This window comes from Cryptotermes secundus, unplaced genomic scaffold (genome assembly GCF_002891405.2).
Source record: "Cryptotermes secundus unplaced genomic scaffold, Csec_1.0 scaffold665, whole genome shotgun sequence".
Lineage (NCBI taxonomy): Eukaryota > Metazoa > Arthropoda > Insecta > Blattodea > Kalotermitidae > Cryptotermes > Cryptotermes secundus.
This window is the reverse complement of record NW_019725011.1, coordinates 110404-138391: the sequence shown is the minus strand read 5'-3', so window position 1 is coordinate 138391 and position 27988 is coordinate 110404. Positions and strand designations below refer to the sequence as shown.

General features: G+C 36.1%; 2 protein-coding genes across 2 annotated transcripts; one reads left to right on the top strand and one right to left on the bottom strand.

The window, feature by feature from the left end:
• Positions 1–107: 107 nt before the first annotated feature.
• Positions 108–10728, bottom strand: LOC111863226 (zinc transporter ZIP9). The gene is made up of 7 exons (XM_023849338.2): positions 10487–10728; positions 10260–10371; positions 10000–10149; positions 8979–9050; positions 5291–5376; positions 3402–3536; positions 108–1506 (listed from the first exon to the last, which is right to left on the bottom strand). Exons 1-7 carry the CDS (start codon positions 10580–10582, stop codon positions 1264–1266), a joined length of 894 nt encoding a protein of 297 aa, XP_023705106.1. The 5' UTR covers positions 10583–10728; the 3' UTR covers positions 108–1263.
• A 2208-nt stretch (positions 10729–12936) lies between these two features.
• Positions 12937–26864, top strand: LOC111863220 (enhancer of rudimentary homolog). Its single transcript, XM_023849329.2, has 4 exons — positions 12937–13108; positions 13268–13355; positions 19630–19750; positions 23943–26864. The coding sequence occupies exons 1-4, from the start codon at positions 13106–13108 to the stop codon at positions 24040–24042; spliced, it is 312 nt and encodes a 103-aa protein (XP_023705097.1). The 5' UTR covers positions 12937–13105; the 3' UTR covers positions 24043–26864.
• The last annotated feature ends 1124 nt before the right edge of the window (positions 26865–27988 follow it).

Below are 27988 nucleotides of genomic sequence, written 5' to 3'. Positions count from 1 at the left end.
TAACTAAGTTTAAGAGTTATTTTTGGCTTTGTTTTCCAAAACTCCCACTTAAGGTATAAAAAGCTTGTTCCACAGACAAACCTTAAATCAGGGTTTCACTGTACATGGTGTCACATCACATAAGACTATTATCTTCAGTGCAGGGGTTAGTTCAATGTAAAGAAAAGGCTAATAAAAATTCAGAATAACTAATTAAACCAAATATATATGCTGGTCCAATCTCAATTCTAACTGCATGGGAATGAGGTATATTAAATTCCATAGAGGCCCAGCAAATAAATTTTAGACTGGGATAAACGGTATTAGCACTGAAAAACTACAATGCTTGACCAGTTGGACCGCGTGCATGCGCCACTATGATGGTGCAGTACATGGCCAATAAGGTTAAACAAGAAGTTCTGGTAGGCAATTATAATGCCTTCTTTCCTTCAAATGTTTCAATATGAACTTGCAGCTTGGCTCATAATTAATAATCGATCTTTGAGCATAATTTACACTAAAATTTATATTAAACTTGTCAGATATAACTTCAAAATTTCAACCCACTGCCATATCTGTAATTGTTAACATGTAAAAATTACTTATTTTTAATTTGTATGTACATTTAAGATTTGCTACTTACAAAATTCCATATCTGACACCATTGAACGATAAGTTAAATATACATTTATTCAATTGGCAATCATGCTATCATTTTACATCATACACATAATTACTGAAACAAAACTGCGTGATTTGTGAAGTTCTATTACTTACACAAAACGTCAGTCAAGTAACACTACCAGTATGCTCAACTTGGAAGTTGGCATGACCACCATCTTAGAATTATTGATGGCAGGAAGTTAAAACATATGAAAGTAGGGTGGATACTCAAGGCAACATATTCACTATATGTCATGAAGATCCAGCACCAGAATAAAAATTAACTGGCAGAACAGGCAAACATACTGACAGAACAAATTATTCATGACCTAATCGGGCCCTTTATTAATTTTTCCAAATTCAAAAATTTTGCAAAACATCCCATTACTCTTTCTTCAACTGAACTCTTCCACTGTCAATGCTTAAGACTCAGTCATTAATAAGAAAACATGGTAACATATCTCGTAAGCAGTGAAAAAGTTACGAGATTTCACACACCATCCCACTTACTTTCCCTACTTCAAGCACTGTCTGCAATAAGACCCTTGTAATCTAACATGAGTTATGGACCATGCTGTCTCGATCCATTTATCACACCGTAACTTGCACATCTGTTCACTTTCAGTGATGATGTCCCAATGATAGAAGCAGGGGCAACAATGCACCAATAATCAGGAATGTGAGCTCAACTGTACGTAATCCCTTCCTCTCAGATGTTTCAATGACAGAACCCCCATGTGAATGACCACTCTTGGAAGTGAGCTCTGGCAGGACATGTACTGTCGCCACATATAGGAATGTGCCTGCACTAAATAACATTGCAATTCCAGTTGCATTTATAGATGACAGTGTTTCTTTGCCTTCCTGTAATCATAAAGATATCATAAATGATACTGGATGTTACAAAATACTGTATTTACGCATGTATAGGCCACACATTTTTTGCCAAAAATTCAAGAGGAAAACTGGGGTGCGGCTTATATTCGAAATCACACTTCATTTAAAAAAAAATTATATTCATAATTAGTAATACAGGGTGTTCTACTCCTGAAATAATATTCCAAGAAAATTATTTTTTCTATAATTTCTGTCTGAAAATTGTGCTGCGGCCTATACATGTGTAAATACAGTATTCATGAAAAGCATTTTCATTAATTACATCTTGATTTGACTAAAACAAACTAAGTGACTCATTTCCTTTAATACTCTTCTTTATCCTAACTTACAATCAATTATTACATCAGACTGAAGTGATGCAGTATAATCTGGTAGGCAGATACATTCTGGAGGAACATGCTGTCTCCATCTTCAGATTATCTGCCTACAAGACTACACAGTGTCACAACTCACAAGGCCATAATCTGAACAGTCACCACCATTAAAATCTCAAAATTTATATCAATTATTACTTCTCTGTTACAATCAACACTATGGCGCCAATACTGAAGAAATATAAAATCACATTAACTGCTTTTTTCCCAAGAAAATTTACTCAGGTATCCCATCACTATGGCCATAAATTTCCCATATTAACATAAATTATTGCTCAACTGTTGCTGTCATCATTTTCTGTGTTGATCTTTAACCCTTACACTGCTGCGGTCAACATATGTCGATCTCTTAAAAACATGGTGTCCTTGCTGCAATCGACAAAACCCGTATTGCAAATTTTGAGTTTCAAATCTCAGGTTTCTTTGCACCAACCTCATTCGATCTTGGTGGGTGCATAGAGTCATCTATTGGGAACGTAATGAAGCATCATTCATTTCAATGGCTGCATTCTTCTGCCCTCTAGCTTAAGAAATGTAAAAGGTTGCAGCTGCACAGCAAGGCACACGCTCAGTGGTCATGTGGCGCGGGTATTTTACAGGGCTAGTAAAAATGGCTTCACATAGTGCGCGGCGCTTTCTGTAATTGTTTTAAATAAAGTTGTGGACTTCGGTCAACATGTGACATAGTGATAAGACTAGGATAGTGAATTATGTACTTTTTTTGGCAATCTTGGACAACCCTAATTTAAATTGATATTTCCCCTGTGAAAAATACTGAATAATTCAACATTTTGCAACTTCTTATGCCTGTTCCCTGTCTGAGGTAAGATTAGTTACATTTTATCACAAATGTTCATACTTTGCACTTAAATTATTTATAAAAGATTTATTCAAAAATAATTCAGCACAGAGTGTACTGAGAGCTACTTAACATACTAGTAATAATGCACATATCCTAATATCAATTAGCTTAGTTTCTTCATATAAATTAACTACTTCAGAACCATATGTCACAGTCTGTTTTAATATGAGGCTCAGATCACATGCTTCATCTCTCAGCCTAGCCCTACTCAAATCTCAGTGATATATCATCATACTCGGTGAAGACAACAACATATTGATTACACAGTGTAGTTGGTACAGCGACTGGCTATGGGATGGATGACCGAGGGGTCAGACTTCAAGTCCTGGTAGGGTCAAGAATTTTCTCTTCTCCAAGTCATGCAGATGGACTCTGGGATCCACCCACCCTCCTATCCAATGGGTACCAGGGGCTCTTCACAGGCATAAAGCGGCTGGGGCATGAAGCTGACCACTCACCTCAAACTGGTGCCGAGGTCAAGAAAATTTGGATCTATACATCCACTCCCCCATATGCCTTCATGGTGTAGTGCTTAATTAGTTAAGCACAGGGACAAGTTTACCTACACAGATTCGTAACAGTGCAGAGCACACTTAATAAAATGTTATATAACATGTTCAACTCACCTGTCCTATACCAAAAAATGTAAGAAGTGCAAGGAGAGGAGCTGATAATGAAAACACTAACAGGTGCCTCCTAATACGGTTTCGATCCAAACCTTCATGAAGTAAAAATGTGACCAAACCAAAGGCTGCTGGTGCCTGCAACATAAAGTACGAGATTAGTAGATGTTCTTCACAATGTTCAGATACTGCTCAGTACCATCCCACCTCTTTAGTGAATCAGATATCATATTTTCTCTCATTTCAACAATACGTGGAGTTAATATACACCTGAACACACTGTCAGCACAACCCTGTATACAATTATTATTAATTATATATCATAACTTAGTTACATGTTTAAGCGGCCTCCGTAGTCTAGAGGTAATGTTCCCACCTCATGACTCGTGGTACGCGGGTTCAAATACCCAGCGGAGGTAGTCGAATTTTTAAGGGCGGAAAAATTCAGGGAACAAGTCCTCCGGGAGGGACTTTAAGCTGTGTGTCCCGTGTCGTAACTTTACGGCATGTAAAAGAACCTCATATCCCCAAAGGGGATCACTGAGCCAAATTCCAGGACGTTTCCTGCCCAACAATAGTCTCTAAGGCCTCTGATGGGGGAAGCATTATAGATACCGCTAAGCAAGTGGCCGAACTCGCTTGCTCGGTGGGACTGATGGTACGCACCATTTATTGGTAGGGTATAGAGACTGGTAGAATATCATAGAGGGAAGCACAATAGATCAAACTGGTCGCGGTGCATGGGGAAACCCACCCTCTCTAAATAACTAACTAGTTACATGTTTTGATTAGTTGGTTACCATCAGGCTACAGTGTTCATTCTAGCAAAATTGCAATTATTCCTTACACTGTAAATATTGACCAGTATCACAGTTGGATTACTGCTTAATCATTAGATATTATCATAAAGTTAAAATCATTATACAATACCACATAAGTCACTATTATAATGTCTTGTTTGAAATGTCCGGAATTAGTTCTGAGGCCTATTTGTCTGTGTCTCACATTCCACTCTTCGGCTGGTGTGACCTTTCACTGGAAGGCTTCCTTCCATTAAGACAGTAACATGTTACTGTATGTGAATAATGGGAGGTCCAGTCTATGTATGATAAATGTTGTTAGTAAAGCCACTTTACTTATCTGATATTATAATAGATGCTGAAAATGGTGTCATCCAAGATGCAAGAACAGAATACTTTTTATATTATTATGAAATATGCTTGGATGTTGGATGGCACTATTTTAAACAGCTATTGTTAATATCAGGTTAAGTAAAGTGGGCTTATTGAAAACATTTATTGAGCAGACATGGGACCTCCAATTAGTTCTATGTTGTAGCATGAAAAGAACCCATCCACTATATGGCATCCTGTTCTAGATGTCGCAGTAATAAGGTCACAAATGGAGGAATGTACCTTTCTGTACACAAGGTGCACTAAATGATGATGGAAACATTATACTTCTCTTAACTGGAAACACTGCCTTCCAGAGTAACATCTTACCATGCAGAATTACCAAAGGGATAGTATACCTCTAATGTTGCTTGACCAGTTAGGGAATATCAGTTTGGCCCACTGCAGCTGTTCTAAGGACAGTAATGATGACTGATACTAAAGAGGGGAAAGGAAGTGGTACGAGGCAGGTAATATCACCTTTTTGATAAGGAACTGTACTCTCCTTTATTGGGTAAGACTATTTAAACAGACAAAAAACCTCCAGTCAAGAAAATGGCAATGGATGACAATGGACCTCTTGATTAAAAGGTTAGGTGACAATAATATGCAATAGAACAAAAATCAACCACCATGAGAGATGTAAGACAGAAAATTACTTAATATGCATCTCCACTGACTTCAAATAGAGGTTAATTGTGTGGATATTCCTTATGGTACCTTGTGGAGCATGATGGCAATGAACACAATCATCTCGACTCCAGCTTGGTCTGTAGTTGCTGCCGCTCCGAGCGCAACTCCATCAGCTGTACACAGGAGAAGAGATGACCTCAAACTTCGTTGTTCCTTTATTATTTGTTTTCAAAATGTGAGCACTGTATTTTTGTATAAAAAATTCTGAACTCGTTTTGAGATTTTGAATGCATCAGCAATGATAAGGTGTTTCATGAATGCACGATAAGGTATGGGTTAGTTCCTTTAAACTGATATCTCTATGATCCAATGTCAGATATTTGGAAGAAGTATCCAAATAAATGTGAATAATTACAAAACAAGTTACAAAACATACTCATATGCAACAAATAAAATGCATTTCATAATGTATCCACTAACAGCAGGTCGTATCAGTACATCTAACAGCCATTTTCTCAAAAATTAATGAAAGAATTAAAAGAAAATCTGAAGAACATAAAGTATTTAAATGATTACATTCTCTTAGTCTTGTCCGATTAATTTTCCAAATTGGCAAATTTTCGCACAATTTTTAAAAATGTATTTACACATTCAGAGTGACAGATCTATACCAAGCAAGTGGGCTAAAGCAGTAATGCTTTTGACTTGCATTCTGGAGGTGCTCAGCTTGAGTCTCAGCAAGGACATGAGCTATAACAGCTAAGGTTTTTCATGGTTTTCCACCAGTGCCTGAAGTAAAATTCCATGATAATGCTGCTATGTAGGCCATGACAGCTTCCTTTCACATCCTTTCTAATTCACAAGGCACTTATCCTGCTACATAGTCTGAGATACTAATTGCATTATTAAATAAACCATAAATAAACAAAAGACAGATCTAGCTGGCCAATATATGCTAAAATTATCAGTACTGGAATTAATTTCATACTGAATAAAAAATTTCATGAAAACACATCTGTGGATGGGGTCATATGCATGTAGGCAGACAGATATGCTTATATGCATAAAAACATATTTGATTTGCTTCACTTTTATAAATTCCTATCATAAGGAACTAGGCAACATTACTTTATGTTCATACCAAGGCCTGCACAAATTTCTCATAATTCTTGACGTCGTATCCACAAAGTGGGAGCCAGAATAAAAAACAAAATATCATGAGTAAAAAATTTATTTATTTTTATTGATAAAAGATTGAACAACTGAAACATTTATGTATAAGTAACAGCTAATTTTGATCATACTTGGGGAAACTCCAATGTGCCTTGCTAGGACAGGCGGAAAACCCCTAATCATCTTCTGCCATTGCTATGATATGGAGAGTAGAATGATGGCTGGATGGAGAAATAAATAGGATGGAACAGAACAAAGAAGAAAGGAGGGAAGGATATAAATAGTTTAAGGAACTCAACAACTTGGGTGAGAGAAATGTTTCAACATGGAAAGAGGGGAAGGTAGGGAAAGGGATGAAAAAATGAACACGAAATAAGGTTTGCAAAGCAATAAAAAAAGACAGGAAGGACTGAGAGAAAGATGCAAATAAGATTACGGAAATCAAGAAAAAATTATTTCGCCCATCATTTTTTATGGGTCATGGACTAGTAGTAATATAATTGAAGAAAATTCTAAGCACCTTCATGAATATGTTACGCAACCTAATGCTTGAAATTTGTGCAGGCCTGTTCATACCCGTGGTCCAAATACACCATTTCAATTTATTATTGCTCTCACCACAAATGACCACAATAAAGTAGCAGTACTATGCAGCAAGAACCAAGATTATTTATTTAACCCAGTGTCATCATCAATGTGATATTTAAATACTGGAATTGAAATTAAAACTCACAAATAATCCAAATAAACGTATTTGTAATATGTTAGCCACATGAATTTCCACATAGATAAGTGGCAATCCATAAGGCCAATGCATTACTCATGCAGTTCTTATCACAAGAATACATACTCATTTTACCACAAAATAACTATACTTCATATTAAAGTATGGAATAAATAATATTTATGTTGTGAGTTCTAAATTTTTGGTCTACCTGGATACTAGGTTTTTGAAGGAGAAAGGATAAAGAGATCAGGGCCTAACTTAAGTTACTCCTGGAGCATTACTTAGTGATATAGAAGAACACCAGCAAGAACCACAACCCAGAAGAGCTAATGCCAATCAGAATTCTGACTGTACTTCTTGAATAAAAAGTTGGATTGGAATCACAGTGTTTGGCAGAAAATAGAGAAAAATGTCATTCATTCTTTAATTTTTCATATTTGCTACATTAATTGCATACAGCAGGGGTGAACTAGAACCTTGTCTCACATCGGTTTGGCCAAACTGATACTTCAAAATTAAGACTTCCTTATCACTTCCATGACTGCACTATGGTAACACACGTGCATGTGCACACAAAACAAAGACACTGTATCCCTTTTTTACATTCTTGGAGTAGGCTAATATATAACTGTCAACTTACAATTGAAGATGCAGACCTGTTCTAAAAAAGTTTGGCAGCACATCCCTCGTATACAGTAAAACAAAAATACCGTATTTACGCATGTATAGGCCGCATATTTTTTGCCAAAAATTCAAGAGGAAAACTGGGGTGCGGCTTATATTCGAAATCACACTTCATTTAAAAAAAAATACATTCATAATTAGTAATACAGGGTGTTCTACTCCTGAAATAATATTCCAAGAAAATTATTTTTTTCATAATTTGTCTGAAAATTGTGCTGCGGCCTATACACGCATGCGGCCTATACATGCCTGAATACGGTAAATGCAAATTTAGTAGTTCCGTCATTATAATAAGTTCTAAGGCTTTCAATGTGGTGACTCTAAAGAATGTGGTCTTCTGGGTTGTGCCGCCAAAGAGGTTTGTAAGCTGATTCTGCCATTTCAGAGAAACATGCTACCTCTCTCTACAAGACTACACAGTGTCAAAACCCAGAAAATCACATTCTGGAGCTTCATTGTTACCATTACTGAAAACACTTAAGAAAATATGATCAACTCTAATGGTCTTGACTGACGTATTTATTTCATGGCTAAAGAAATAATATTTTGCAAAAGTGCTAAAAAGAAATGAAGAAAATTCTAATGACATAAAACGTTTACCTCTAACTTTTGCCTGAAACATTACTCAATTCTGGGTATATTCAAAGAGATAAATGCAAAAAATTTGTTGAGATCATCAAGTAAAATTCTTCTCTCAGTTTTTCAAAAATGTTCTGTCACTTAAGTTTGATAGACAGGTTTCCAAACAAAATTTTATCAGAAAGCTATATTAAGTTGAAAAGTTTAAAACCCTGACATAGAGAACAGAATGCCTGTAAGAACCTGGTTTCTTCATTTTGTACAAACAACGCCTGAAGATTAGTATAAATCACTGTGCTGACCACACCCACATATCCGCATTAATTTTAAGTTTAATATTGACAATGAACTTTCCATGGTTTCTACTGTCTTCAGCCATGGATACATAAATATATTTTCTTTAACAATAATCTTGTCACTATTCTTCATACAGAAAAATTCTTATGCTTATACACATTAATGAATTAATTATACCTTCTACACACCTTAGAGGATACGTCTTCTGTGTACCCTTTTTAAGAAAATTTTGAGATGGACTCGAACTACAACAGCCTACTATATACAGTGCAATCAACAGCTGTTTTTAGGCAGTGGTGATGTGTTGATCCTTACCTGCAGCATGGACCACAAGACCAACTGTGGCTGTTATGTTCTTATCTGCTGACTTTGAGCCACCTTCAACATCTGGAATTAGAATAAGTTACAATAAGATTTCCATGTCTTTATGTATGAGAATACCAAAGTACAGCAAAGTTTGTAACACTGACAATGTCAAGGGTTAGGATCCACCGAGCTTTTCCTCCATGACCTCTATATGCCTTCATGATGTGCTTCTTAGAAATCATCATCACTGTTGTTGTTTTCACAGTTATTCTCATTATCAAAACTCTGATATTCTCTATAATAGTTTCCCAAACTATTAATATCCACCTCAGTCTCTAAGTTTTCCTAAGCTGCGAACCTATTCGATATTTCAATATGACACTGCTCGTTACACTCTACCTCATTTCATTTCTTGAGATTACCCAAACCTTATATACATAACAATATTTGCATATNATTATCATGTATTATTATATACTTATTATTATTTAGTATTAGTATTAATATTAATCTTTGACTTGTCCCATATCATGTATAATGATCCATGGATGAAATAAAATTGAATTGAATTGAACTGAATATAAATGACATCATTCCTCACCTCTTGAGTTAACTTGCTAGTTGGAATCGTTACACTAATGACCTTGCACCATGGAGTAATAACATTTTAAATAGTTTACTTTTGTTTTATTTATTTATTACTTAATGATTATACAGCGTCTAACTAACTGGTTAGGTAATGACAAATGAGAAGATGATGATGAATAATGAACTATGGATGATATGCATAAAGCATTCATGTTCTCACGTTTAGTTAGTACTCTAGTATTTGCCTGGAAAGATTAATGAAGCCACATGTCCCCAATACTATCTACAATGTCTGATACAAACAGCAAAACTGCTATCTACACTGCAATGTTTTGCATGAAAAATATGTAACCAGTGTTGTCTGTGATTCCTTGATATGGAAAGTGGTGTTCTCATCTTCGATTTATATATATATTTTCAAGTATTAGATTTATTCACTTACCTCTACTTCTGGAAACGGAGCACTGGTCAACTAATAACATAAACACAAATCCAAGAACTAAAGAAATTCCTATAAGAGTATGGATGTCTGCTGATGACGTATGTTCATCACGAGCAACTGCCACCTCATTTTTCGTTGTGGAAGCAAGTGCTGAAACAAACGCAGTGAATATTATACACCCTATAACCAGAGAGTTAGTGATCTAAAATCCTCGTTTAATTTGTATAAATATCTCAGATTTATTATTAGCATTTTCTTACTGTGAATGGTGACTGCCGTATTCAATGATCTAACTCCTTCTGGAATGATTACAGCTAAAGCAGTTCCCACTAGTAAGCCGGCTCCAAGAATAGAAACCAACTGCAACTTTTCCTAGGATAAGAACAAATCCTCTTGGATATGAAACAAAATGTTCTAACAAGAGTCTGTGAAGTCTGCATATTATATATATATACGTAAAAGTTTCAAGACAGTATTATAATTTTACCTCTGACATAGGCATAACCAACGGTACAGATCCAACAAAATAGCTTCCCACCAACATCACCACCGCCAGAAGAATTAAAACAATCGTCCCTTCCATATTTATAAACTCCACCTTCTCTCCGACGACAAATTTGTCGCCTACTACGTCTGCTAACCTTACGAAAACGCGAACATTATTATACGTACAAATCAACTACATTCTGCACACGGGGCAAAGTAAACGTCAGCCACACACAACTTAAAATACCCATGACGCCCATGACAATAACATAAATTTACCGTGTTTCCTTATCGAGATCGGCCAGACCTTATCGCTAGCTTCGAGATACCTTCGTAGATTATTCTTATAGTCAATGAGATGTCAAAATACGGAACTACGTTTGTGGTCTACTGGTCAGAGTTCCGCTACAGATCCAGAGGTCTCGGGTTGGATTCCCTGCGCTAACAGATGTTCTGAGAAATAGTGGGTCAGGAACGGGGTCCACTGAGCCTCGTGAGGTGAGGAGCTATTTCAAAGAATAGCGGTTCCGGTCTAGAAAACCGAAATTAAGGGCCGTGGGATTTTTTTATTGTAGAAAAAATATTGTAAGTAGAAAAAAGGCCTAGGCAAAGCCCAACCGCCCTTCTATAGCACATTTTTACACACATCTTATTCTATAATAACGGTAAACCCGCGATTCTTAATATAGATCTTACTTTAAATCTGAGAGTATAAATCTGAGAGTATACTGTTAATAATCAGTACAATTACTTCGGCCGTGGGGATTCGTTGCCCTGACCACGCGGCACCCTCTATCCGCTAGTTTGCACTAACTTCGCCGACAAGCGGCGGTCGCTCGGTCGGTATAGTTCGCTTGCGGACTCAAGCCACGGAGTTTAGTGTACCAGTACTGATGAAAGGTAAAGATAAGGTTGGCCCTGCGTAGTTAATTAAGCATCACGCCGTGAAGACGTGTCGGGGAGGGGAGGTTTAGTTTCACCGGCTCCATCATTCTTGACCTCGGCACAAAATGAAAGTGAGGGGACAGCTTCACGCCTCGGCTGCTATACCAACGGAGAAAAGGGCCCCGGTGAACTTTACATAGGAGGCTGGGTGGGCCCCGGAGCCGGTCTGGACCCCGTGGAGAAGAGAAAGATCTCTTGCCCTGCCGGGAATCCAACCCCGGCCATCCAGCTCATCGCTTTAATGACTGAGCTATCCTGGCTTCCCCTACAAGTTCTGATGCGACTTTATAGAGAGATGGGATACTGGAAATATAAGCTGTTTAATATGAGAGCTAGAAGAAACANCCGCGGAGGGGAGTGGCGGGGAGCGCTACGTTACCGTGGAGAGGAGGGTGGAGGGGGGTTCTCAGTCGCGCAACATGTTACACTATATTCTTTGGGCATAATGCAGAGCTTTAGTAGGTGCTATATAAAAACCAGTGAGCTTTAAAGGGTTAATATTAAACTAACTCTCTACACAAGCCTCATCGGCTCCTATAGCCGTGAGACTCTAATATATTGTATGTAGCATGTAGACCCGTTGCTAAGTAATGACTCGGTGAACAGCGCCCGCCGCTAGGCGACGGATTCCCGACGAAAACCAGCATCCATTGTAAACGACAGACCCGTCCTCTCGTCAGACAGAGCGCACCACGTCAACAAACTCGCAACTCTCTGACAGTAATTAAAATTTGGTCTTAAGCTACAGATGGGCGCATTATTCCAACACAGGCTGGCCGGCTGACCGTCGGTCGTTGCATAAGACTCAGACTCAAACTCAGATCCATTAACAGAAAACGACTAGTGAAAGCAGACTGAGAAGACATAGCTTGTGCTCTAGTGATTTGTAAAGAGCATAGATTACCGATGACGCTATAATTATTTATACTTACCATTTGTAAGTGGCCAATAAATACAATTACCAAACCAGACCCCGTCTATAGGCGCCTCATACACGTGACAATGTAGTCTTGAGCGTTTTGAGTCCCCATGAATTTGTAATCTGTGACATGTTTTATATCCAGCCCTATGTGGAGATGATTGGATCCATGAAGTGAAAATAAATGTAAATGGGACTCGGAACCAGTAATGACTGTGGTAACGAGGACCAGCAACGATTTACCATACAGACAGACAGAAATTTGTGTATCAGCACTCGTAATTGATGGGTATTCGTATTACCTACAAAAAATAAGGGATGCATAACAAACTGAGAAATCTTATTATCTGCTGTGGTGTTGTAGACTGTTTAGATTAGTAACAGTGTTATGATCGTTTGCAGTTAAACTCAATAAATCCAATTATTAATCCAAATCCCGTGTCTAGCCACTAGTGCGTGACAATACGATATGTTTTATTTTTGGAAATTATACTCACATGTTGAACGTCACTTGTGTGATCCCTGGTGGCGAAATACTACAAGCATATTTCTCAAACGGTGCAGTACACTCCTAGATTTCGCATCAGTCAATGGTACAGATGCGCAGGTTAGGAATAATTTAGTGGGAAGGATCGGGAAGCTAGAAAGTCAAGCAAAATAAGGCACGTACTATTGTGCTGCTCGTGTTATTGGCGTGTTTATTTTGAGATTGTAGAATTGTACAGTTTTCTTGACGAAGTTTGCACTGTCGAAAAAATGGTAATGAAAGTAGTTTTAACATAAATAACGTGAATAAGCACTCTGTCTTTTGTTGCGTAGTCGGAAAGGCGTGCATATTTTAAGCTATTTTAAATTAAATTATATAAAATATTGTGTGTTGTATATACCAGTTAGGTGAGTTATTATCTTTTGTTTCAGTCACACACCATTCTGTTAATTCAGCCCGGTTCTAAACCTGAGACAAGAACATTTTCAGATTATGAGTCTGTAAATGAATGCATGGAAGGTGAGTAAATTTGGCAATGATACAGGTGCAGTGTACCTTTTGTATCAGTTGTAAGCGATGAAGGTGAGACGTTTAATAAAAAGTTTACAGATGGCCAGATTTGAAGCAACAATCGCGAAATTTAGACCAGTAAATACTTGCTGCAGTTCTTAGAAGTATGAATTTTTATATTGGCTGAACCTTGTTATTATTGGTCAGAAATTGTAATAAATAATATTTGGAACGTTAAGTGGAATAAAGATCAAAATAGTAATTTTTCTTGTAAGTGTAAAAGTTTGATTAATGTCATAGCCTAGTGTTATCTGTTTTGAAGGATCCACAGAATTCCTTCAGCAGTTGAATAAAAGAATATTATGCACACATTCAGGACAGCCTTTTTGTTTTGTCATTAGTTTATCAGATAAGCAATAGTTTTTAGTTTTCATTGGGAATAAATATGCTAAAATCTTCTTGCGCAATCAGATGTGTCATTGTTGAATGAAAAGCCAATATTTTGGTGATCTCTGTCTCCATCTTCAGAGTCGGTAGTTTTTGGTAATACAGTGCAATCAAGCTAGAATTTTGTTGCAAACCACTGAACTGTACAGGTGATAATTGTCCCAGCTAGTCAGTCCATGGAGAGTTGGGTTACTAGCAGAATTGACAAGCCTATGTTCAAACACATTACAAATAAAACTTGGCAGATTGCAGGTGCTGCAATTGTCCTGTTATTTATTTTGTAGTTTATTTAACAATTATGTCAGTAACACGGTGTCATTGATTGGATGATAGTGAATAATGAATTTGAAAGTGTGAAGGAATCAGTTGTGACCAAATTTAAGGCATTGTTCCAGCATATGCCTGGATGGATTAAGGAAAGCCACAATAAACTGTAGGATATTTGACAGCCTACCCAAGATAATGACTGGATGCTGCAAAATACACACCACAATAGGTCTACACAGTTACACGATTAATAAATAATTTCTGGTAAGAGGGATGCATTTACTGATGTTTTGGTGATGTAGTTCAATGTAAAAGAAATGTACTATTTGCAAAAAGATAGAAGTTTGATGGAAACATGTACATGGAAAGATTTTGTTCTGTACTTAGAGGTATCACATCCAGATCCCGAAACTTAAGAATCTTAAGAAACTAAGGCATAGATGCAAGATAAAATCTGAAAATACATTTATAAAAGTGAATGCTTGGTTCACTTTCTTTCAGTATGTATGGACATAAGAAATTAAAATTTTAACAGAATTTTATCACAGGTTTATCCAAAAAATAATTAATAAAAAAATCCCCAGAGAAGGAAGAAGTAAACATGGAATCATATCTAAGTACTCATAAAAGATGGTTTCCAGTCTCATTTTATTTACTTTATTGATATAATCTGTCTAAGGGAACCTCCAGAAGGCTGGTAAAGAATTGTAATGATGTCATTTCATAAGAAAAGGCATAAGGAAAAATGTTAATTATAGAGGAATCTGCCTGATTAGTTTAAATTAGCAGAATTTATGCAAAACAGTAAGAAATAGTTTCATGTTTAGTATAAGTATAAATAAGGTGAAGAATGTGCTAAATCTTCTTAGATGATCACCCTCCTCAGTGCTGAGTTAAAATCTGATATTTTAGAGATCTCCCCCTTCATAAACAGGGTCGGTGATGGAGACTGGATGTCAGAAACGTTGGTTTTTAACTCAACACTGACATATCTGATCACCTGAGAAGATTTTGGCACATTTTTTCACCATGAAAGCTTTAGATGTTACCTAACGTGATGAATGAAATGGAATCTAAGAGGTTGCTCATGTAATGCGCAGCTAGCCCTACTGTAGCTGGTAGGAGGAGGAATAACACCAACAGTACCCATGATAACAGGCATGGGCAGTGAGATAAGGAAGGGTAGTGCTGTAAAGAGAGATATAAACTTTAAAAACTATGTCACGCAGCCAGAAAATGATGACAATAAAATTACCATAGAAAGCAGCCACTACTGTACAGACAAATAGTTTCATTTTATTTGTGCTGTGGTGACACATGTTGTGTCGCCCTCGCTATCTCCCATCATAACCACTGTTTTCATCACCACTGGTTTCTCCATGCTGAATTGACACTTTCTCAATTTTTTTCAATAATATTGTCACTTCCATTATAATTTCTGCAGGTGGTTGCACACACAGCTATTGTTGACTTATAGTCTTACTTCAGTTTAAGCTCTGATGTCTGCTGGTTGATGTTTTTGTCTGCCACACTATCATTTAGAGTATCCAGTATGTACTTGGTCTATACAGGGTGATTCAGTAGTGTTTTGTAACTTCGTGGGTACAGCAGTGAAGTGAATTTAAGTAAATAAGAGCCCCATTAATGTGGTCTCAATTTAGAAAGTTTGAAGAGTGGTGGCTGTTTGATTGTGAGATAAAAGAATATTAGGAATATGAGTTTTAATGAAAATTTGGGCAGTAACTTCAATGTAAAATGACAAAAACTGTTACTTAACATTTTGATCCTGAGCGGATTTTAAATATCCTGTGACTATGCCAGAGATTTATTTATGGTTATAAAATTAAAAGACATGATAATATTATTTTTATATATTTTTTATGTATATAGAAGTATCTTTTCTTTAATGTCTGACTCTGAATGTGAATATTATAGCAGCATTGAGAAATTATGACAGTGACATCAGCACTAACAATGAAGTACATTTCATTTCCATGAGATTCATTGCTATGAATCTCCATTCTTTTGTGCGTTCTAGCATTCCTATAATGCATACAGGGAGTTTATTTATAGGCTGAGCCAAAGCATGGCTTTACCACTATTTGTGATATGTACACTCTTCTCCACCTACATTTGTATGCTAGTGACAGTAATGAAAGGTAGTGGATACACTTCTCTTTGCTCATCATTGTCAGTATTCATACCATATAATATTCATGATAGAATAATTAGTGAATATGAAGCAGTTCTTGAAATGAGATTTGACAGGGGAAACAGATGTACTTGGAGAAAACCTGCCCCCAACCTATGACACAACTTGCAGTACGACTCCCAGCTTACACAGCATACTACTAAGGGACTACATGACTTATGCATTGTATACTAAATAATATAAACTACACGTAATCCCAGTGAACATCAGTAGTGTCACATAACAGTTTCAGAGCACCATACATAATACACCACTACTGTGTAACCATAACAACATAACCTAATAATGGGACACAACAAATATGTCAGAGAGAACATCCAGAAATTGAACTAGCAGCATCAGCACACTTTCAACCAAAACAGGAGTGTTCTTAATACCAGGTGTTTCATGAGAAACTCTATCTTCAATCTTACTACAATATTGTGTTTTAAGCTATTTCCCACCCCCACCCTCCAACATTTCTTAATTTCAAGAATTTTTGATGGTTATATATTTTACTGCATCTTGTGCACACATGTTATAATATTATAAAGTCAAACGTAGGAAGAAATATCAATGAGCAAGTTATAGATAACATGGATGTAAATAATAAAGAACTCTCTTCTAAAATTAATGCTGAAAAATTTAATGAAAATTTTATAAAAATGGCTGTTAATATCTCTGAAAAGATTAAAAATAAAAATAAGCTAAATACAAACAATACGAACTACTCTCCATACAACTTGGCTCAGCTTTATAATCTTAAGTACAATAATATCAGTTTACATAACACTTCTACAGGTGAGATTTTAAAAATTATAAAGAACTTTGCTTGGAAAAATTCACAGGGTTTCGACAAAATTCCTTTGAAGCTATTAAAAATCAGTGCACCATTTATTGCTTCTCCTTTATGCTACATAATAAATAAGTCTTTATCTACAGGGATTTTTCCTGACAGAATGAAATATTCAATTATTGTCCCACTACATAAAAAAGGTGTTTTAAATAATGTAGCAAATTTCAGACCAATCTCTTTATTACCTTCCTTTTCTAAAATCTTTGAAAAAGTTATCTACAAGAGACTACTTATGCATTTTCAAGCCAATAATGTCCTTACTAACGATCAATTTGGATTCAGAAATAAATCAACTACCAATGCTATATTTAAACTTACTAATATCATCTTGTCTCCTTTAACTAATAAAAAGAAGTGCGGTGACATATTTTTTGACCTAGAAAAAGCCTTTGATTGTGTGGACCATACAGTTTTGTTATCTAAATTAAAATATTATGGAATAAAAGGTAGGATGCATTTATTGTTAGAATCATACCTTACTAATAGATATCAGAGAGTAAAATTTAATAATATATTCTCTAAATGGGGAAAAATTACAAAGGTGTTCCACAGGGATCGATTCTGGGTCCACTTTTGTTTTCGGTCTATATTAATCACTTACCTTCTTCTATCAAGCATTTTGGCCCTCATAATACCTCAGTAATTTTATTTGCTGCTGATACAGTTGTATTAACAAATGATCTCAACTTCATGAATCTAGAAAACAAACTTTCAATTGTATTAAAATTAGTGAAGGAATGGTTTCATTCTAATATGCTTTCGCTGAATCTTGACAAAACTTGCTGTATGAAATTCTCTGCAAAACAGGGTTACCTCGATAATCTAAATATTACCTATGGTAATAATAATTTACATGAACAGAATTATGTAAAATTTCTAGGACTGATGCTGGATAACCTATTAATGTGGAAAAAACACATTGAATCAATTATAATGAAACTGAACACAGCCCGTTATATTATCAGAAGATCTAAACAATTTCTAAATATCGATACCCTCAAAATGATTTATTTTGCCTATTTTCACTCTATAATGTCTTATGGCTTGATTTTCTGGGGGAATTCATATCACAGTATGTGCATTTTTAGACTTCAAAAAAGAGTTATTAGAATTATGGTTGGTGTAGGTTACAAAGATCCTTGTAGGAAGATATTTTCTTCGCTTAAAATATTACCTCTGCCCTCTCTATATATTTTTTCTGTTTTAATGTTTGTAGTAAACAATTGGAAAATGTTTACTAAAAATTCGGATGCATATTCGATTAACAGAAAGCACCACACACACTACTGTTTAGTGTTTTAAATGGTATAGGCAAATGGATATATTTTTTGTGTATTTAAATTTCTTCTGCTTATGGTTTCAGGCCCCTAGTTATTTGGAAATTAAAAAAATGTGTTGTCTCATTTTGTAAGGTTAGGGCATTATGTTTTATGGTTTGCATTTATGTTTTCAGAGTGGGGATATTTTCTCTATCCTATTTATTGATTAATACAGAGAGTTTTTTTAACTATGTTGATCGGTTCATGGATCTGCACGTTGCGGCGGTCATTGCGCTGCTTGCACCTATGTGAAATATGGATCTTCTAGAAAATGTCAGCAGAAATTTTGACATAAATTTCACGATTAAAGAGTTCCCAGCAGACAAACAATTCACAGTCTGTGAATAAACTTAGATCAATGGGACTTTTAATAGACAAGAAACTACTAAGGAGAAGTTAGATGACGTAGGGGCCAGACTTGAACATACACATAGAAAATCACCAAAACGTCTGGCTCAGGAGACTGGAGTATCGAAGTCTAGTGCAAGAACAGCAACACAATTGTCGAAGCTTAGACCCTATAAGACAACAGTAATTGATGCATCCCTTGCAGTTTACAGAATCCGCATGTAACCCACGAAGTCCTGCTCCATGCAGTGGAAATTTGTGTCTGGTGTGCTGTAATTGCAAGAAAGATTGTCATTCTTGGGCAATTCTTTCCACAGTTAACAGAAAAAGAAAGACTTTATGGCTGGTTTCAGCAAGACTCAGCTACTGCCCACACTGCATGTATGTCTTTGCAGGCTTTGTCCGATGACTTCTGGGACAGAATTATCAGTGGTATTTGGCCAGCATGTTCACCCCATCAGAATCCTTGTGATTTTTCCTCATGGGGTTGTTTGAAGGATAAAGTTTACAGCAGTAACACCCAAATGGAAGAAAAACTAAAAGAAAATATGTATAAGGAAATTACAAATATTCCTGCTGAACAGTTTCAAAAGGTGAATCAGAACCTCTTCTGGCAGTGTGAGGATTGTCTGCATGTAGAGGGACAGCATTTTCAACACTTCCTATGATCTGTATGCAATTGTAAGAACTTCCCTTCATTCCAAATGTTATCAGCCATCAGGCCTGCTGATTCATTGGCAGAATTCATGTGCACCTTGCAGAGCCATGGAACTGATCAACAAAGTAAAAATCCTCCCTGTGTTTGCACACTAGTATAAGAATTGTTAATTACCTTTGTCATACTTTTCGTTGCAGGTGTGTGCAAGATTTATGAAGAACATCTGAAACGACAGAACCCAAATACACCATCGATCACCTATGACATCAGTCAGCTGTTCGATTTCGTTGATCAGCTGGCAGACCTCTCCTGCCTTGTGTATGTTCCTTACTTCACTGAGTGCATAAAATTGTCAGGCACTTAGAATCTGTTCAGTCACTTGTCTCTGTGATTGGACAGTGAGCCATGAAGTATGAACGATCTGCTGACAGTTTGGGGAACGCTATTTCCATAGAATTTTGTAATTCTCTGCAATAGTAGCTCATTTGTTTGCAAGTTTAAAATGCTTACATTCATCATGACTTTGTGGTAGACCATCCGGTGGTTTGTCTCAAGGGGTGTTTTGTTTTAAAACAGTATATGCTAGGAAACCCAACTAAAAGGGGGCTGAAGGCATGGGGAATAGCTAATATCAGTTGGTACCTGCAAGAAATGTAAATAATTTGTTTAGGGGAGAAAAAGAGGAAATTTAATTATTTCATTGGGAGAGCAAGTACTTTTTGACGTGTGTGAGGACTGTGTTGGAAAATATTTCAACAGCATCTAGAAGACGCCAAATGTGAGCTTGTGTGACAGGCCAAGTTGGAAGGAAAGTCTTCGCAGGAGACTTTAAAGCTGTGGATAGGATTGCAAAAAATTATAATATGTGAATGTGTCTAATAAGCCATGGTGTTCTCATTTTGTCTGCTAGATCAGATCTTGGAAGCTGATGTCATAGTTATCATTAATACAAGCTGGGGCAAGGAAGGAAATGGCATTCTGTACTTAGTATATGTTGCAGATTACACAGGGTTGATGGGAGGTGTGGATGTAGTGTATCACAAGGAGGTATTACAGAACCCAGCAGATGTCTAAGAAATGATGGAACATTTTTTCTGAGTGTAGCAGTAATGAATAGTTCATTCTCTAAGACAGACCCAACAACCTTGTCCATGTACCTATATCCTATAATGGTACAAGTGTGATATTCTCAGTAGCAGTAAGGGGAATTTAAATGTCCAGTATGCAGCTTGCTAGATGAATTTATATTATCTAGTTCATGGTTTCGGCACCTGATTTGTTAAAATGGTCATAGTTTAATAGTGTTTTTAACATTGAATTGCAACAAAAAGCATTTTGAAGATTCATGAACACAGTAGTTAGTTGTAAGTCCATTAATTTTATGCAACTACGATTTTGAAATTAAGTAAAATTGAGAAATTATGTGAAGTTTAATTAAAAGATGATTGGGTTATATAAGGAAATATATGTGTCACCTCCAGATGTTGCAGTAGTAGTGCTGCTGTGTTTGTTCAAAGAGAACTTAACATAATCACATTGTGACTGAGTTTGTTTCTGTTTCAGCCAATGTAGTTATTAGTGAACTCACCTTCACTAACAAAACATCAGCTGTCAGTTCACAAACATGTTTGCTTCAGTCACTGCCTTTTGTTGTGTGAACGTCACACATATACATTACAAGACTTCAGAGTTATGCCATTTCACATTTTGTAAGATTTTTTTAGTAATGTAGTTTGGTGTGATATGTGGACAAACAGAGGCATACATCATGGTATTCACAGTAGTAAATAGGTCTTGGGATTTTGCCCTTATCAGAATATTGATGTCTGTTTACAAGTTCTGTTCTCTTCAAGAATGCATTCTTGGCAGTAGTAGTTTATCTCTGCCATAATAAAAATGAATAGTTCATTTGGGACAAAGATGAAAAGGAATTTGAAGAGAAATTAAACCAGCCATAAGAGAATATGGACAAGACTGTGATTGATAGGTATGAAAAATTGTCCTCTATCCAGCTTCTGCTTTACTGCTTTACTTTTCCAGTTGCAAAACATTCATCATTATCACATTCAGCTCCTCTAAAAGACTGGACTTGCTTGTGTGGGAGTGTCATTAATTAATGCTGGTATAAAGTAGTGTGCCTGTTAAGTGAAGAACATGACATGCATCACTTTCAGGATACCCAAACTGCTGTATGCAGTCTTCTGTTGTGAGATTGTGGAGCACCACTCAGCACCTTGCTGCATCAGTTATGGGTTAGAGGCATGCATCCATGAATTTTCCATCATTGAATTGTGATCAAGGAACTTGCTTTTTGTGGGTGTCTTCTGAAATCACATTGGCAAGGATTGATGTTACTTGACCTCTTGGCTTTCTCTGAATCAAGTCTGTGCTAGCTGCAATTCTTGTTCTGCACAGTCTGTTATAATGTGTTCATGTTCTGAGATGATGTTAAGTTACTTGGTGTTGTGATCAATAGTATTTATTACAGTAATCACATTTGGTTTTGAAAATTCAAAAGAGAAGTGAGCAAGTGCAAGGTTCTCCATAAACTAATAAGAGGAATACTGCATTAATATCAGTATTTCACTTGTGAGGCACTGCAGGTGGGCAGCACTATTCAGGTGGAAGTTGATAACATTGCCAAACATCAGTAGTGGGCAGCACTATTCATGTGGAAGTTGATAACATTGCCAAATGTCAGTAGTGGGCAGCTTGCTGTGACACAACTTTAGCGTATATAATAGGTGAGAATTCACCACAGCAGAGGAACTAATGGAAATGTCAGAAGCTTTAAGATTGTATGATAGCAGAGTGTTGATGCTCAGAATTTTAAGTAACTTGGATTTAAATACAAGGGGTGCCATGATGGAAAGATTATAGTTGCATTGTAGCTACAAGGGTGGCATTCTTCATAGAAGTTCATGAAGACAGGCAAGATGGCAGAATCATGTATATTATTTGGATCAGCCAGAACCATGTCAGAAGAAGCTGCTGGAAGATGAGTGATTGTTCAGTGGCCTGAGTGTTCCCATCAATAATGGTGGCCATATTATATGTAATGCTGTTTGTCCTGATGGAATTCATTCCAGAGATCAAGTTAATTTTTGATGTTACCATGATATAAAACTTGATTAGAATAACAATTTTTCTCATGCCTTTTGGAATGTAATACCATGTAATCTGGTAGATGGTTACCAACCTTTTGAAGAAACACACTGCTTCTGAATGGGAGTAGTATGGTCCTCCAGAGCACCAGTAAAACTGCATGGGACTATATCCCAGAAGAGCACAGTCTTCATGTACTGCTCTGAGAACATCAGGTATCGTCTCCTGTACCTTTGGAATGGAATTGTTAAAATGATTTGACAGCCACCCTGTTATTCTATGCCATAAGGCTGCTCACCAATGTGAGAAACAGTGACATTCTATCGTGGTTACCCAGTGGAAGCATCATTCCACAAGCAGCTTCACTCTAATCCAGTAGAACTTATATGGGCACAACTGGAGTCATACACCACAAAGAAGACTAGTGCTTCTAATTGCTGATGTTGAGATGTTTACACACATGGTGATAGACAGTGTATAGATTTTGCTGTGCGAGAATTGCATGCAACATTAAAAAAATCTGCAGGAAGATTATTTCAAGAGAGTGGTTATTAGAAACATGTTGGAACCAATTATTGTGAACCTCAGATCTGAGTCAAAAGAATCCAAATCCAGCAGTGAAGACTGATGAGGTATTTATATTGTGTTCATAATAAGAATTTATATTAATCATTAGCATTAAAACATAGTGTAGTAGCCTAGCACTGCTTTTATGAAACTTCTAATATTCCTCTCACATATAAACCAAAATTAAATCTGGCTAATTATTTTTAGTGTGACCCTCCAATAGCAAATATCAGTACTGTTCATTTAATGCCAAGATGAAACGGCGGACAGACACAACTTCATGTTTTCACACTGCAAAAGGCATAATAGTACATTATGTCATTGGTAAATTTGTGATGCAGTTTGAAATTTTGTTGGTATTGGCTTGAGGAATTGTGAAGTGGTGCATACATCTTTTATTTATAATTTTATTGGATTAAAAATTGTTCTGGCCTAAATTAATTTAAAACATTTTCATTAAAGTCATACTTCAAAGACAAGATTTAGATGGGAGACCATTAAATGAGAGAACAAAATCCCTAATACAGTATTCCACAAGCAGCTGGTAAGTATTCAGGGTGCTGGAATAAATTTCCTGTTGTTATTCCTAGCACCACAAGACATTGCTTTGGATATCATCCAATGCTATTTTTATCCTTAAAACTGATTTCCCCAAGATCCATTTTCATATTTCCTACCATCACAGTTTCCCAAGAATCCTGAAATGGGTCAGATGGAAATATGTTTTGGCAATTTAGATAACAGAAGTTTCAAGGTTCTAACATCAATGATAATTAGTTCATAATATATTTTTATGAAAAAGCATATTAATTCGTGTGGCTTTATGTTTGTTATGCAGGTACCAGAAGAGCACCAATTCTTATGCCCCATACAATAAGGACTGGATCAAGGAGAAAATATATGTGTTGTTGCGACGTCAAGCAGCACGTTCACAGTGAGATGTGGATGACCACATTTGCTTCAGTGGCAAATATCAGTGCATCAGAACACCCCCAGTACATTTCACCCAGTTATGTACATTTCATTGTGTATTGTCCGAAATTGACAATGGTGTAGTGTGGAGAAGAGGGCTAAGACTCTTACAATGGCATCATTATATTTTAAGTACTTTATCAGGCTCAAACTGGAATAGTCTGGTATATGAATAGAGTGACTTTTGTTTTCAATTTCTTTATATATTTTTGGAATTAATCTGGTTTAAAATTAATGTGAAATGAATATTAAATATTCCTATAATGTTCCAGTTTGAAAACTGATTCTGGAGGTGCAGAATGATTGGGTTGTTGCAAAGTATCTGCATAGAAAAGCACAACTTCTTTTAAGTCTATGAAAATAAAATACTTCATTCATATATATGATACCTGTCGGTGTTACATGTACTACCTGTGTGTTAGTTCTTGTTTTAAAATAGGCTGTTTTTATTTTGTTTATATTTCAGCATATGACTTTTTGATTGTGGAACACAATCCCTGTGTACATGGGTCAAGAAACTGGCCACAATTTCATGCACTTGTGCCTTGGCTGTCTTCTTGCTTTGTATGTACAGTCTTAGCACATGATCATGACCAATATCAATTATTTATCACCTGGGATTACATATAACCCAGCAATATCAGATTTTTGATGGTTGAGAGTCATGAAATGTACAGACAAATGTTTTTTACATGGCTGCAGTGTAGCTTTTTTTAAAATGTATTGGAAAGAGAGAACTATTGAAATTTATTCCGAGTTCAGTCCATATAGTGACTAGGTTATATGTCTGACATTTGAGAATTGAGGTCCAGTTCCTGGCAGAAGGAAGATGCTTGTATCTTCTCCACACTTTTGACACAGGCATTCTGGCCTGCTTAGCCACTTTGCTGATGGATAACAGGGTCTTTTTCCTTGGGAGTAAAGTGAATATAATGTGAAGATAACTATAACCCTCCATCTGATGCTGAGGTGAAGAATGGTTGGACTATACTACCTCCCCCATAAATTTTCAGGACAATTAAGCACAGGAACAACTTTTTGTTTTTACCCACAAGGCAGAATTTTGTAGCACATAACAGATGGGAACTATTAAAAACATGATATTGCAAGTAGATTTCATAAAGCCTACTTTCCTAAACAGGCTTTCAGGCTATAAATTGTATGTTGTTAATGTTTTAGGTAATGCCAATTTATTATCCAACAGTAAAATGCATGGTTTTATGTCCTGGGCTCTTTCAGATGATCATATGATTGAATCCTAGTCACACAGGAATTCTTTGCTTGCAACTGTAAATGTGTTAGACTAATATTAGGCTTGTAATTATTTGGAAGAATTTATTACATAGACTATGCACAGACCATCTAGGCCTACAATAAATAAACTCAAATTTTCACACCATTGCCATATCTGTAAATACTGATTTGTAAATAGTATTTCATACATTCGTAGATATGTTCATGATCTATTTGCATACCAGATTTTACATCACCATCATATGGGAAGCCAATACAGATTTAATGGAGATGCCATTTTGTTGCTGATGTTCTACAAAAACTGCATCTTCAAAGATTACCATGCCTGATATTAGAACTCTTAGATCAAATGGCACAAGTTTGTACATTTACTGTGGTAACAGTTCTAGGAAGTTATAAAGAACATGAGGTTGGGGTGACCTATAATAGTGTTATTCTCATACAACATTTCATGGTAATTGGTCAGTTTGGAACTAAAAAGCCCCCCTCCACACGCACGCACACTAGTGTGGTGTCATAAGGAAGGAAAATTGTCTAAAAATGCAAGAAACTATTTTTTGAGAATATCATTTGAACAGTGGGTGCCAGAATGCAAGCTCTGTCTTGAAGGTGGTTGCAGCAGATTCCAATGAAATGTTGATGCTTATGTACCAAATTAGACATCATATCAAAGCAGACCATAATCTTGGAAAAAATATCCTCTGATATTACTGCCACAAGTCTCAGAATTTTACAACAGCAATAGAAGTGGACAAGTCCTGATTTCATGCACAAGGCCACAGTTCTTTTGTTCAAAATGGCAGATTGATTTCTAGTGTCATTTATGGTACAGACAACTGAGTGCAACCCTGTGGGTATTTTTGTTGCATTTTTGCTGTATCTGTAACAGTTCACAACTTTTAGATGATCAGCATATCCAAATTCTTACCAAAATGGTTGGTTTCCAATGGCTGCATTTGGGATCATTTAACCCATTTTGCTTCTTGCTTCCCAGTAGAGAGCACTCAAGTTCTTGCTTTGTTGCATTTTGAAGAAGTTTGCACTTTTCTTTTGGGAAGCTTTGCAAAATTTGCTGCTCATCTTCCTCAGAGCAACTCTTCCTAAACTGAACACCATTGGAGTTATCCTACTCTATATATATAGCTTCTCACATGTGGGTTTCATTTGTAGTTTTCTGTGCCAGTTTTAATTGCATGAAATCTTGATCCATGTACACATGGCTGTATAGATAGGCATTACTGTCCTAAGTTACACTGTAGGGATTTCATTTGTAGTATAACTGTAAAGAATGCATTTACACTGAACATTGCATTCCAAAATTATTACACAGGCTGCTGTTATTGATGCATATTCTGTATTATTTTTTGGTTGTCTCTGAAATTCACACTTAAGTAATTTCCTCATTCTTCAATACCTGTTTCAATTTATTTTGTGTTTAGAATGAGGAGTTGGAGAAGTATGGTTATTGGCTTTGTTGTGTCTGTCTTTCTGTTCATGTATGTCAACTCGAAAAATAAATTTATATTCAGAAGTACTGCTAAAATTTGTCAACATATTTTTTGGTGAAAGCTAGACAAAACACTTTACATGAAGACCTAAGTGCATTTTTATATCTCGAGCATAATTTGCTATTTATCAGAACAAAAAAAAAAACACTTCAGACAGAAGTTGTATAAACACACATTTTAGACCCAAGACACTTTCTGGAAGTTATACAGTGTTTTAGGGATAATTAAACAAAGGTTAGCACATATCAGAATTGTTAACCCTATTCATACATTTCATAATTTCATATATTTATGAAGTACCACATTTTAGAATTATTTTTGTGGGGTTTCAACGGAGGCAGTATAAATTAAGTTCCAGCTCTTCTGCATGTAATTTTTATTTGAAATTAGTACTTAATACCGAAATTCAGACAATACCTGCTGAAGTCTTGTTTTGTTGAGTTCAGTAAAGAAATATAATCTTATAATGTACTGTAGTTTATTATAAAAGCTGGCACAGCATAGAATTTCCCTTTCAATTTTAGGAAATTTGTCCTTTAGTTTCATGTTTATATTTTTCAACATATTGCTTACAACTTTTATACCCTTCTGGCTACATCTTTACAGTAAAGCCTGCGTATAATCGAATCATTAATAGAATGGTAAAGTAGCAGGATTTCCAAGGATTGGTAACTTGTTTATGTCACAATGACCTGGAAAAATACCCTTAACTACCTAATTATTGTAGCATATTTAAATGTGTTTGGGAAATTTCTGTATCAGGTATTAAAATTGGCGATGTCATGGTTACCCACACTAAAAAATGTTTGCAGTTAAATTATGAAAATACTTGAAACCGTGTGAAATGGCATACACATTTTCCTCCCTATTTTTGTGTGCAACAACTGACCGTGTCCTCTTCCTTGCCACTTGTTGTGACACCATTAAACACTTAAAAAGAGCAGTTCCAGTATTATTAATGTCAACATAAGCTGTAGTTGGTAAAAGGAAACAAAAGACAAAAGGAAAAGGAAGTTGTAAAAATAGCAGTTTTTCCAGTTCAGATATAATATGCTAACTAGAATTATGGACCAGCATGTTTTTTAAGCCATGGACTGCTGAGCAGTACAAATTTTAATTTTGTGTCTTTTTTTTTTTTTTTGGTACTTCC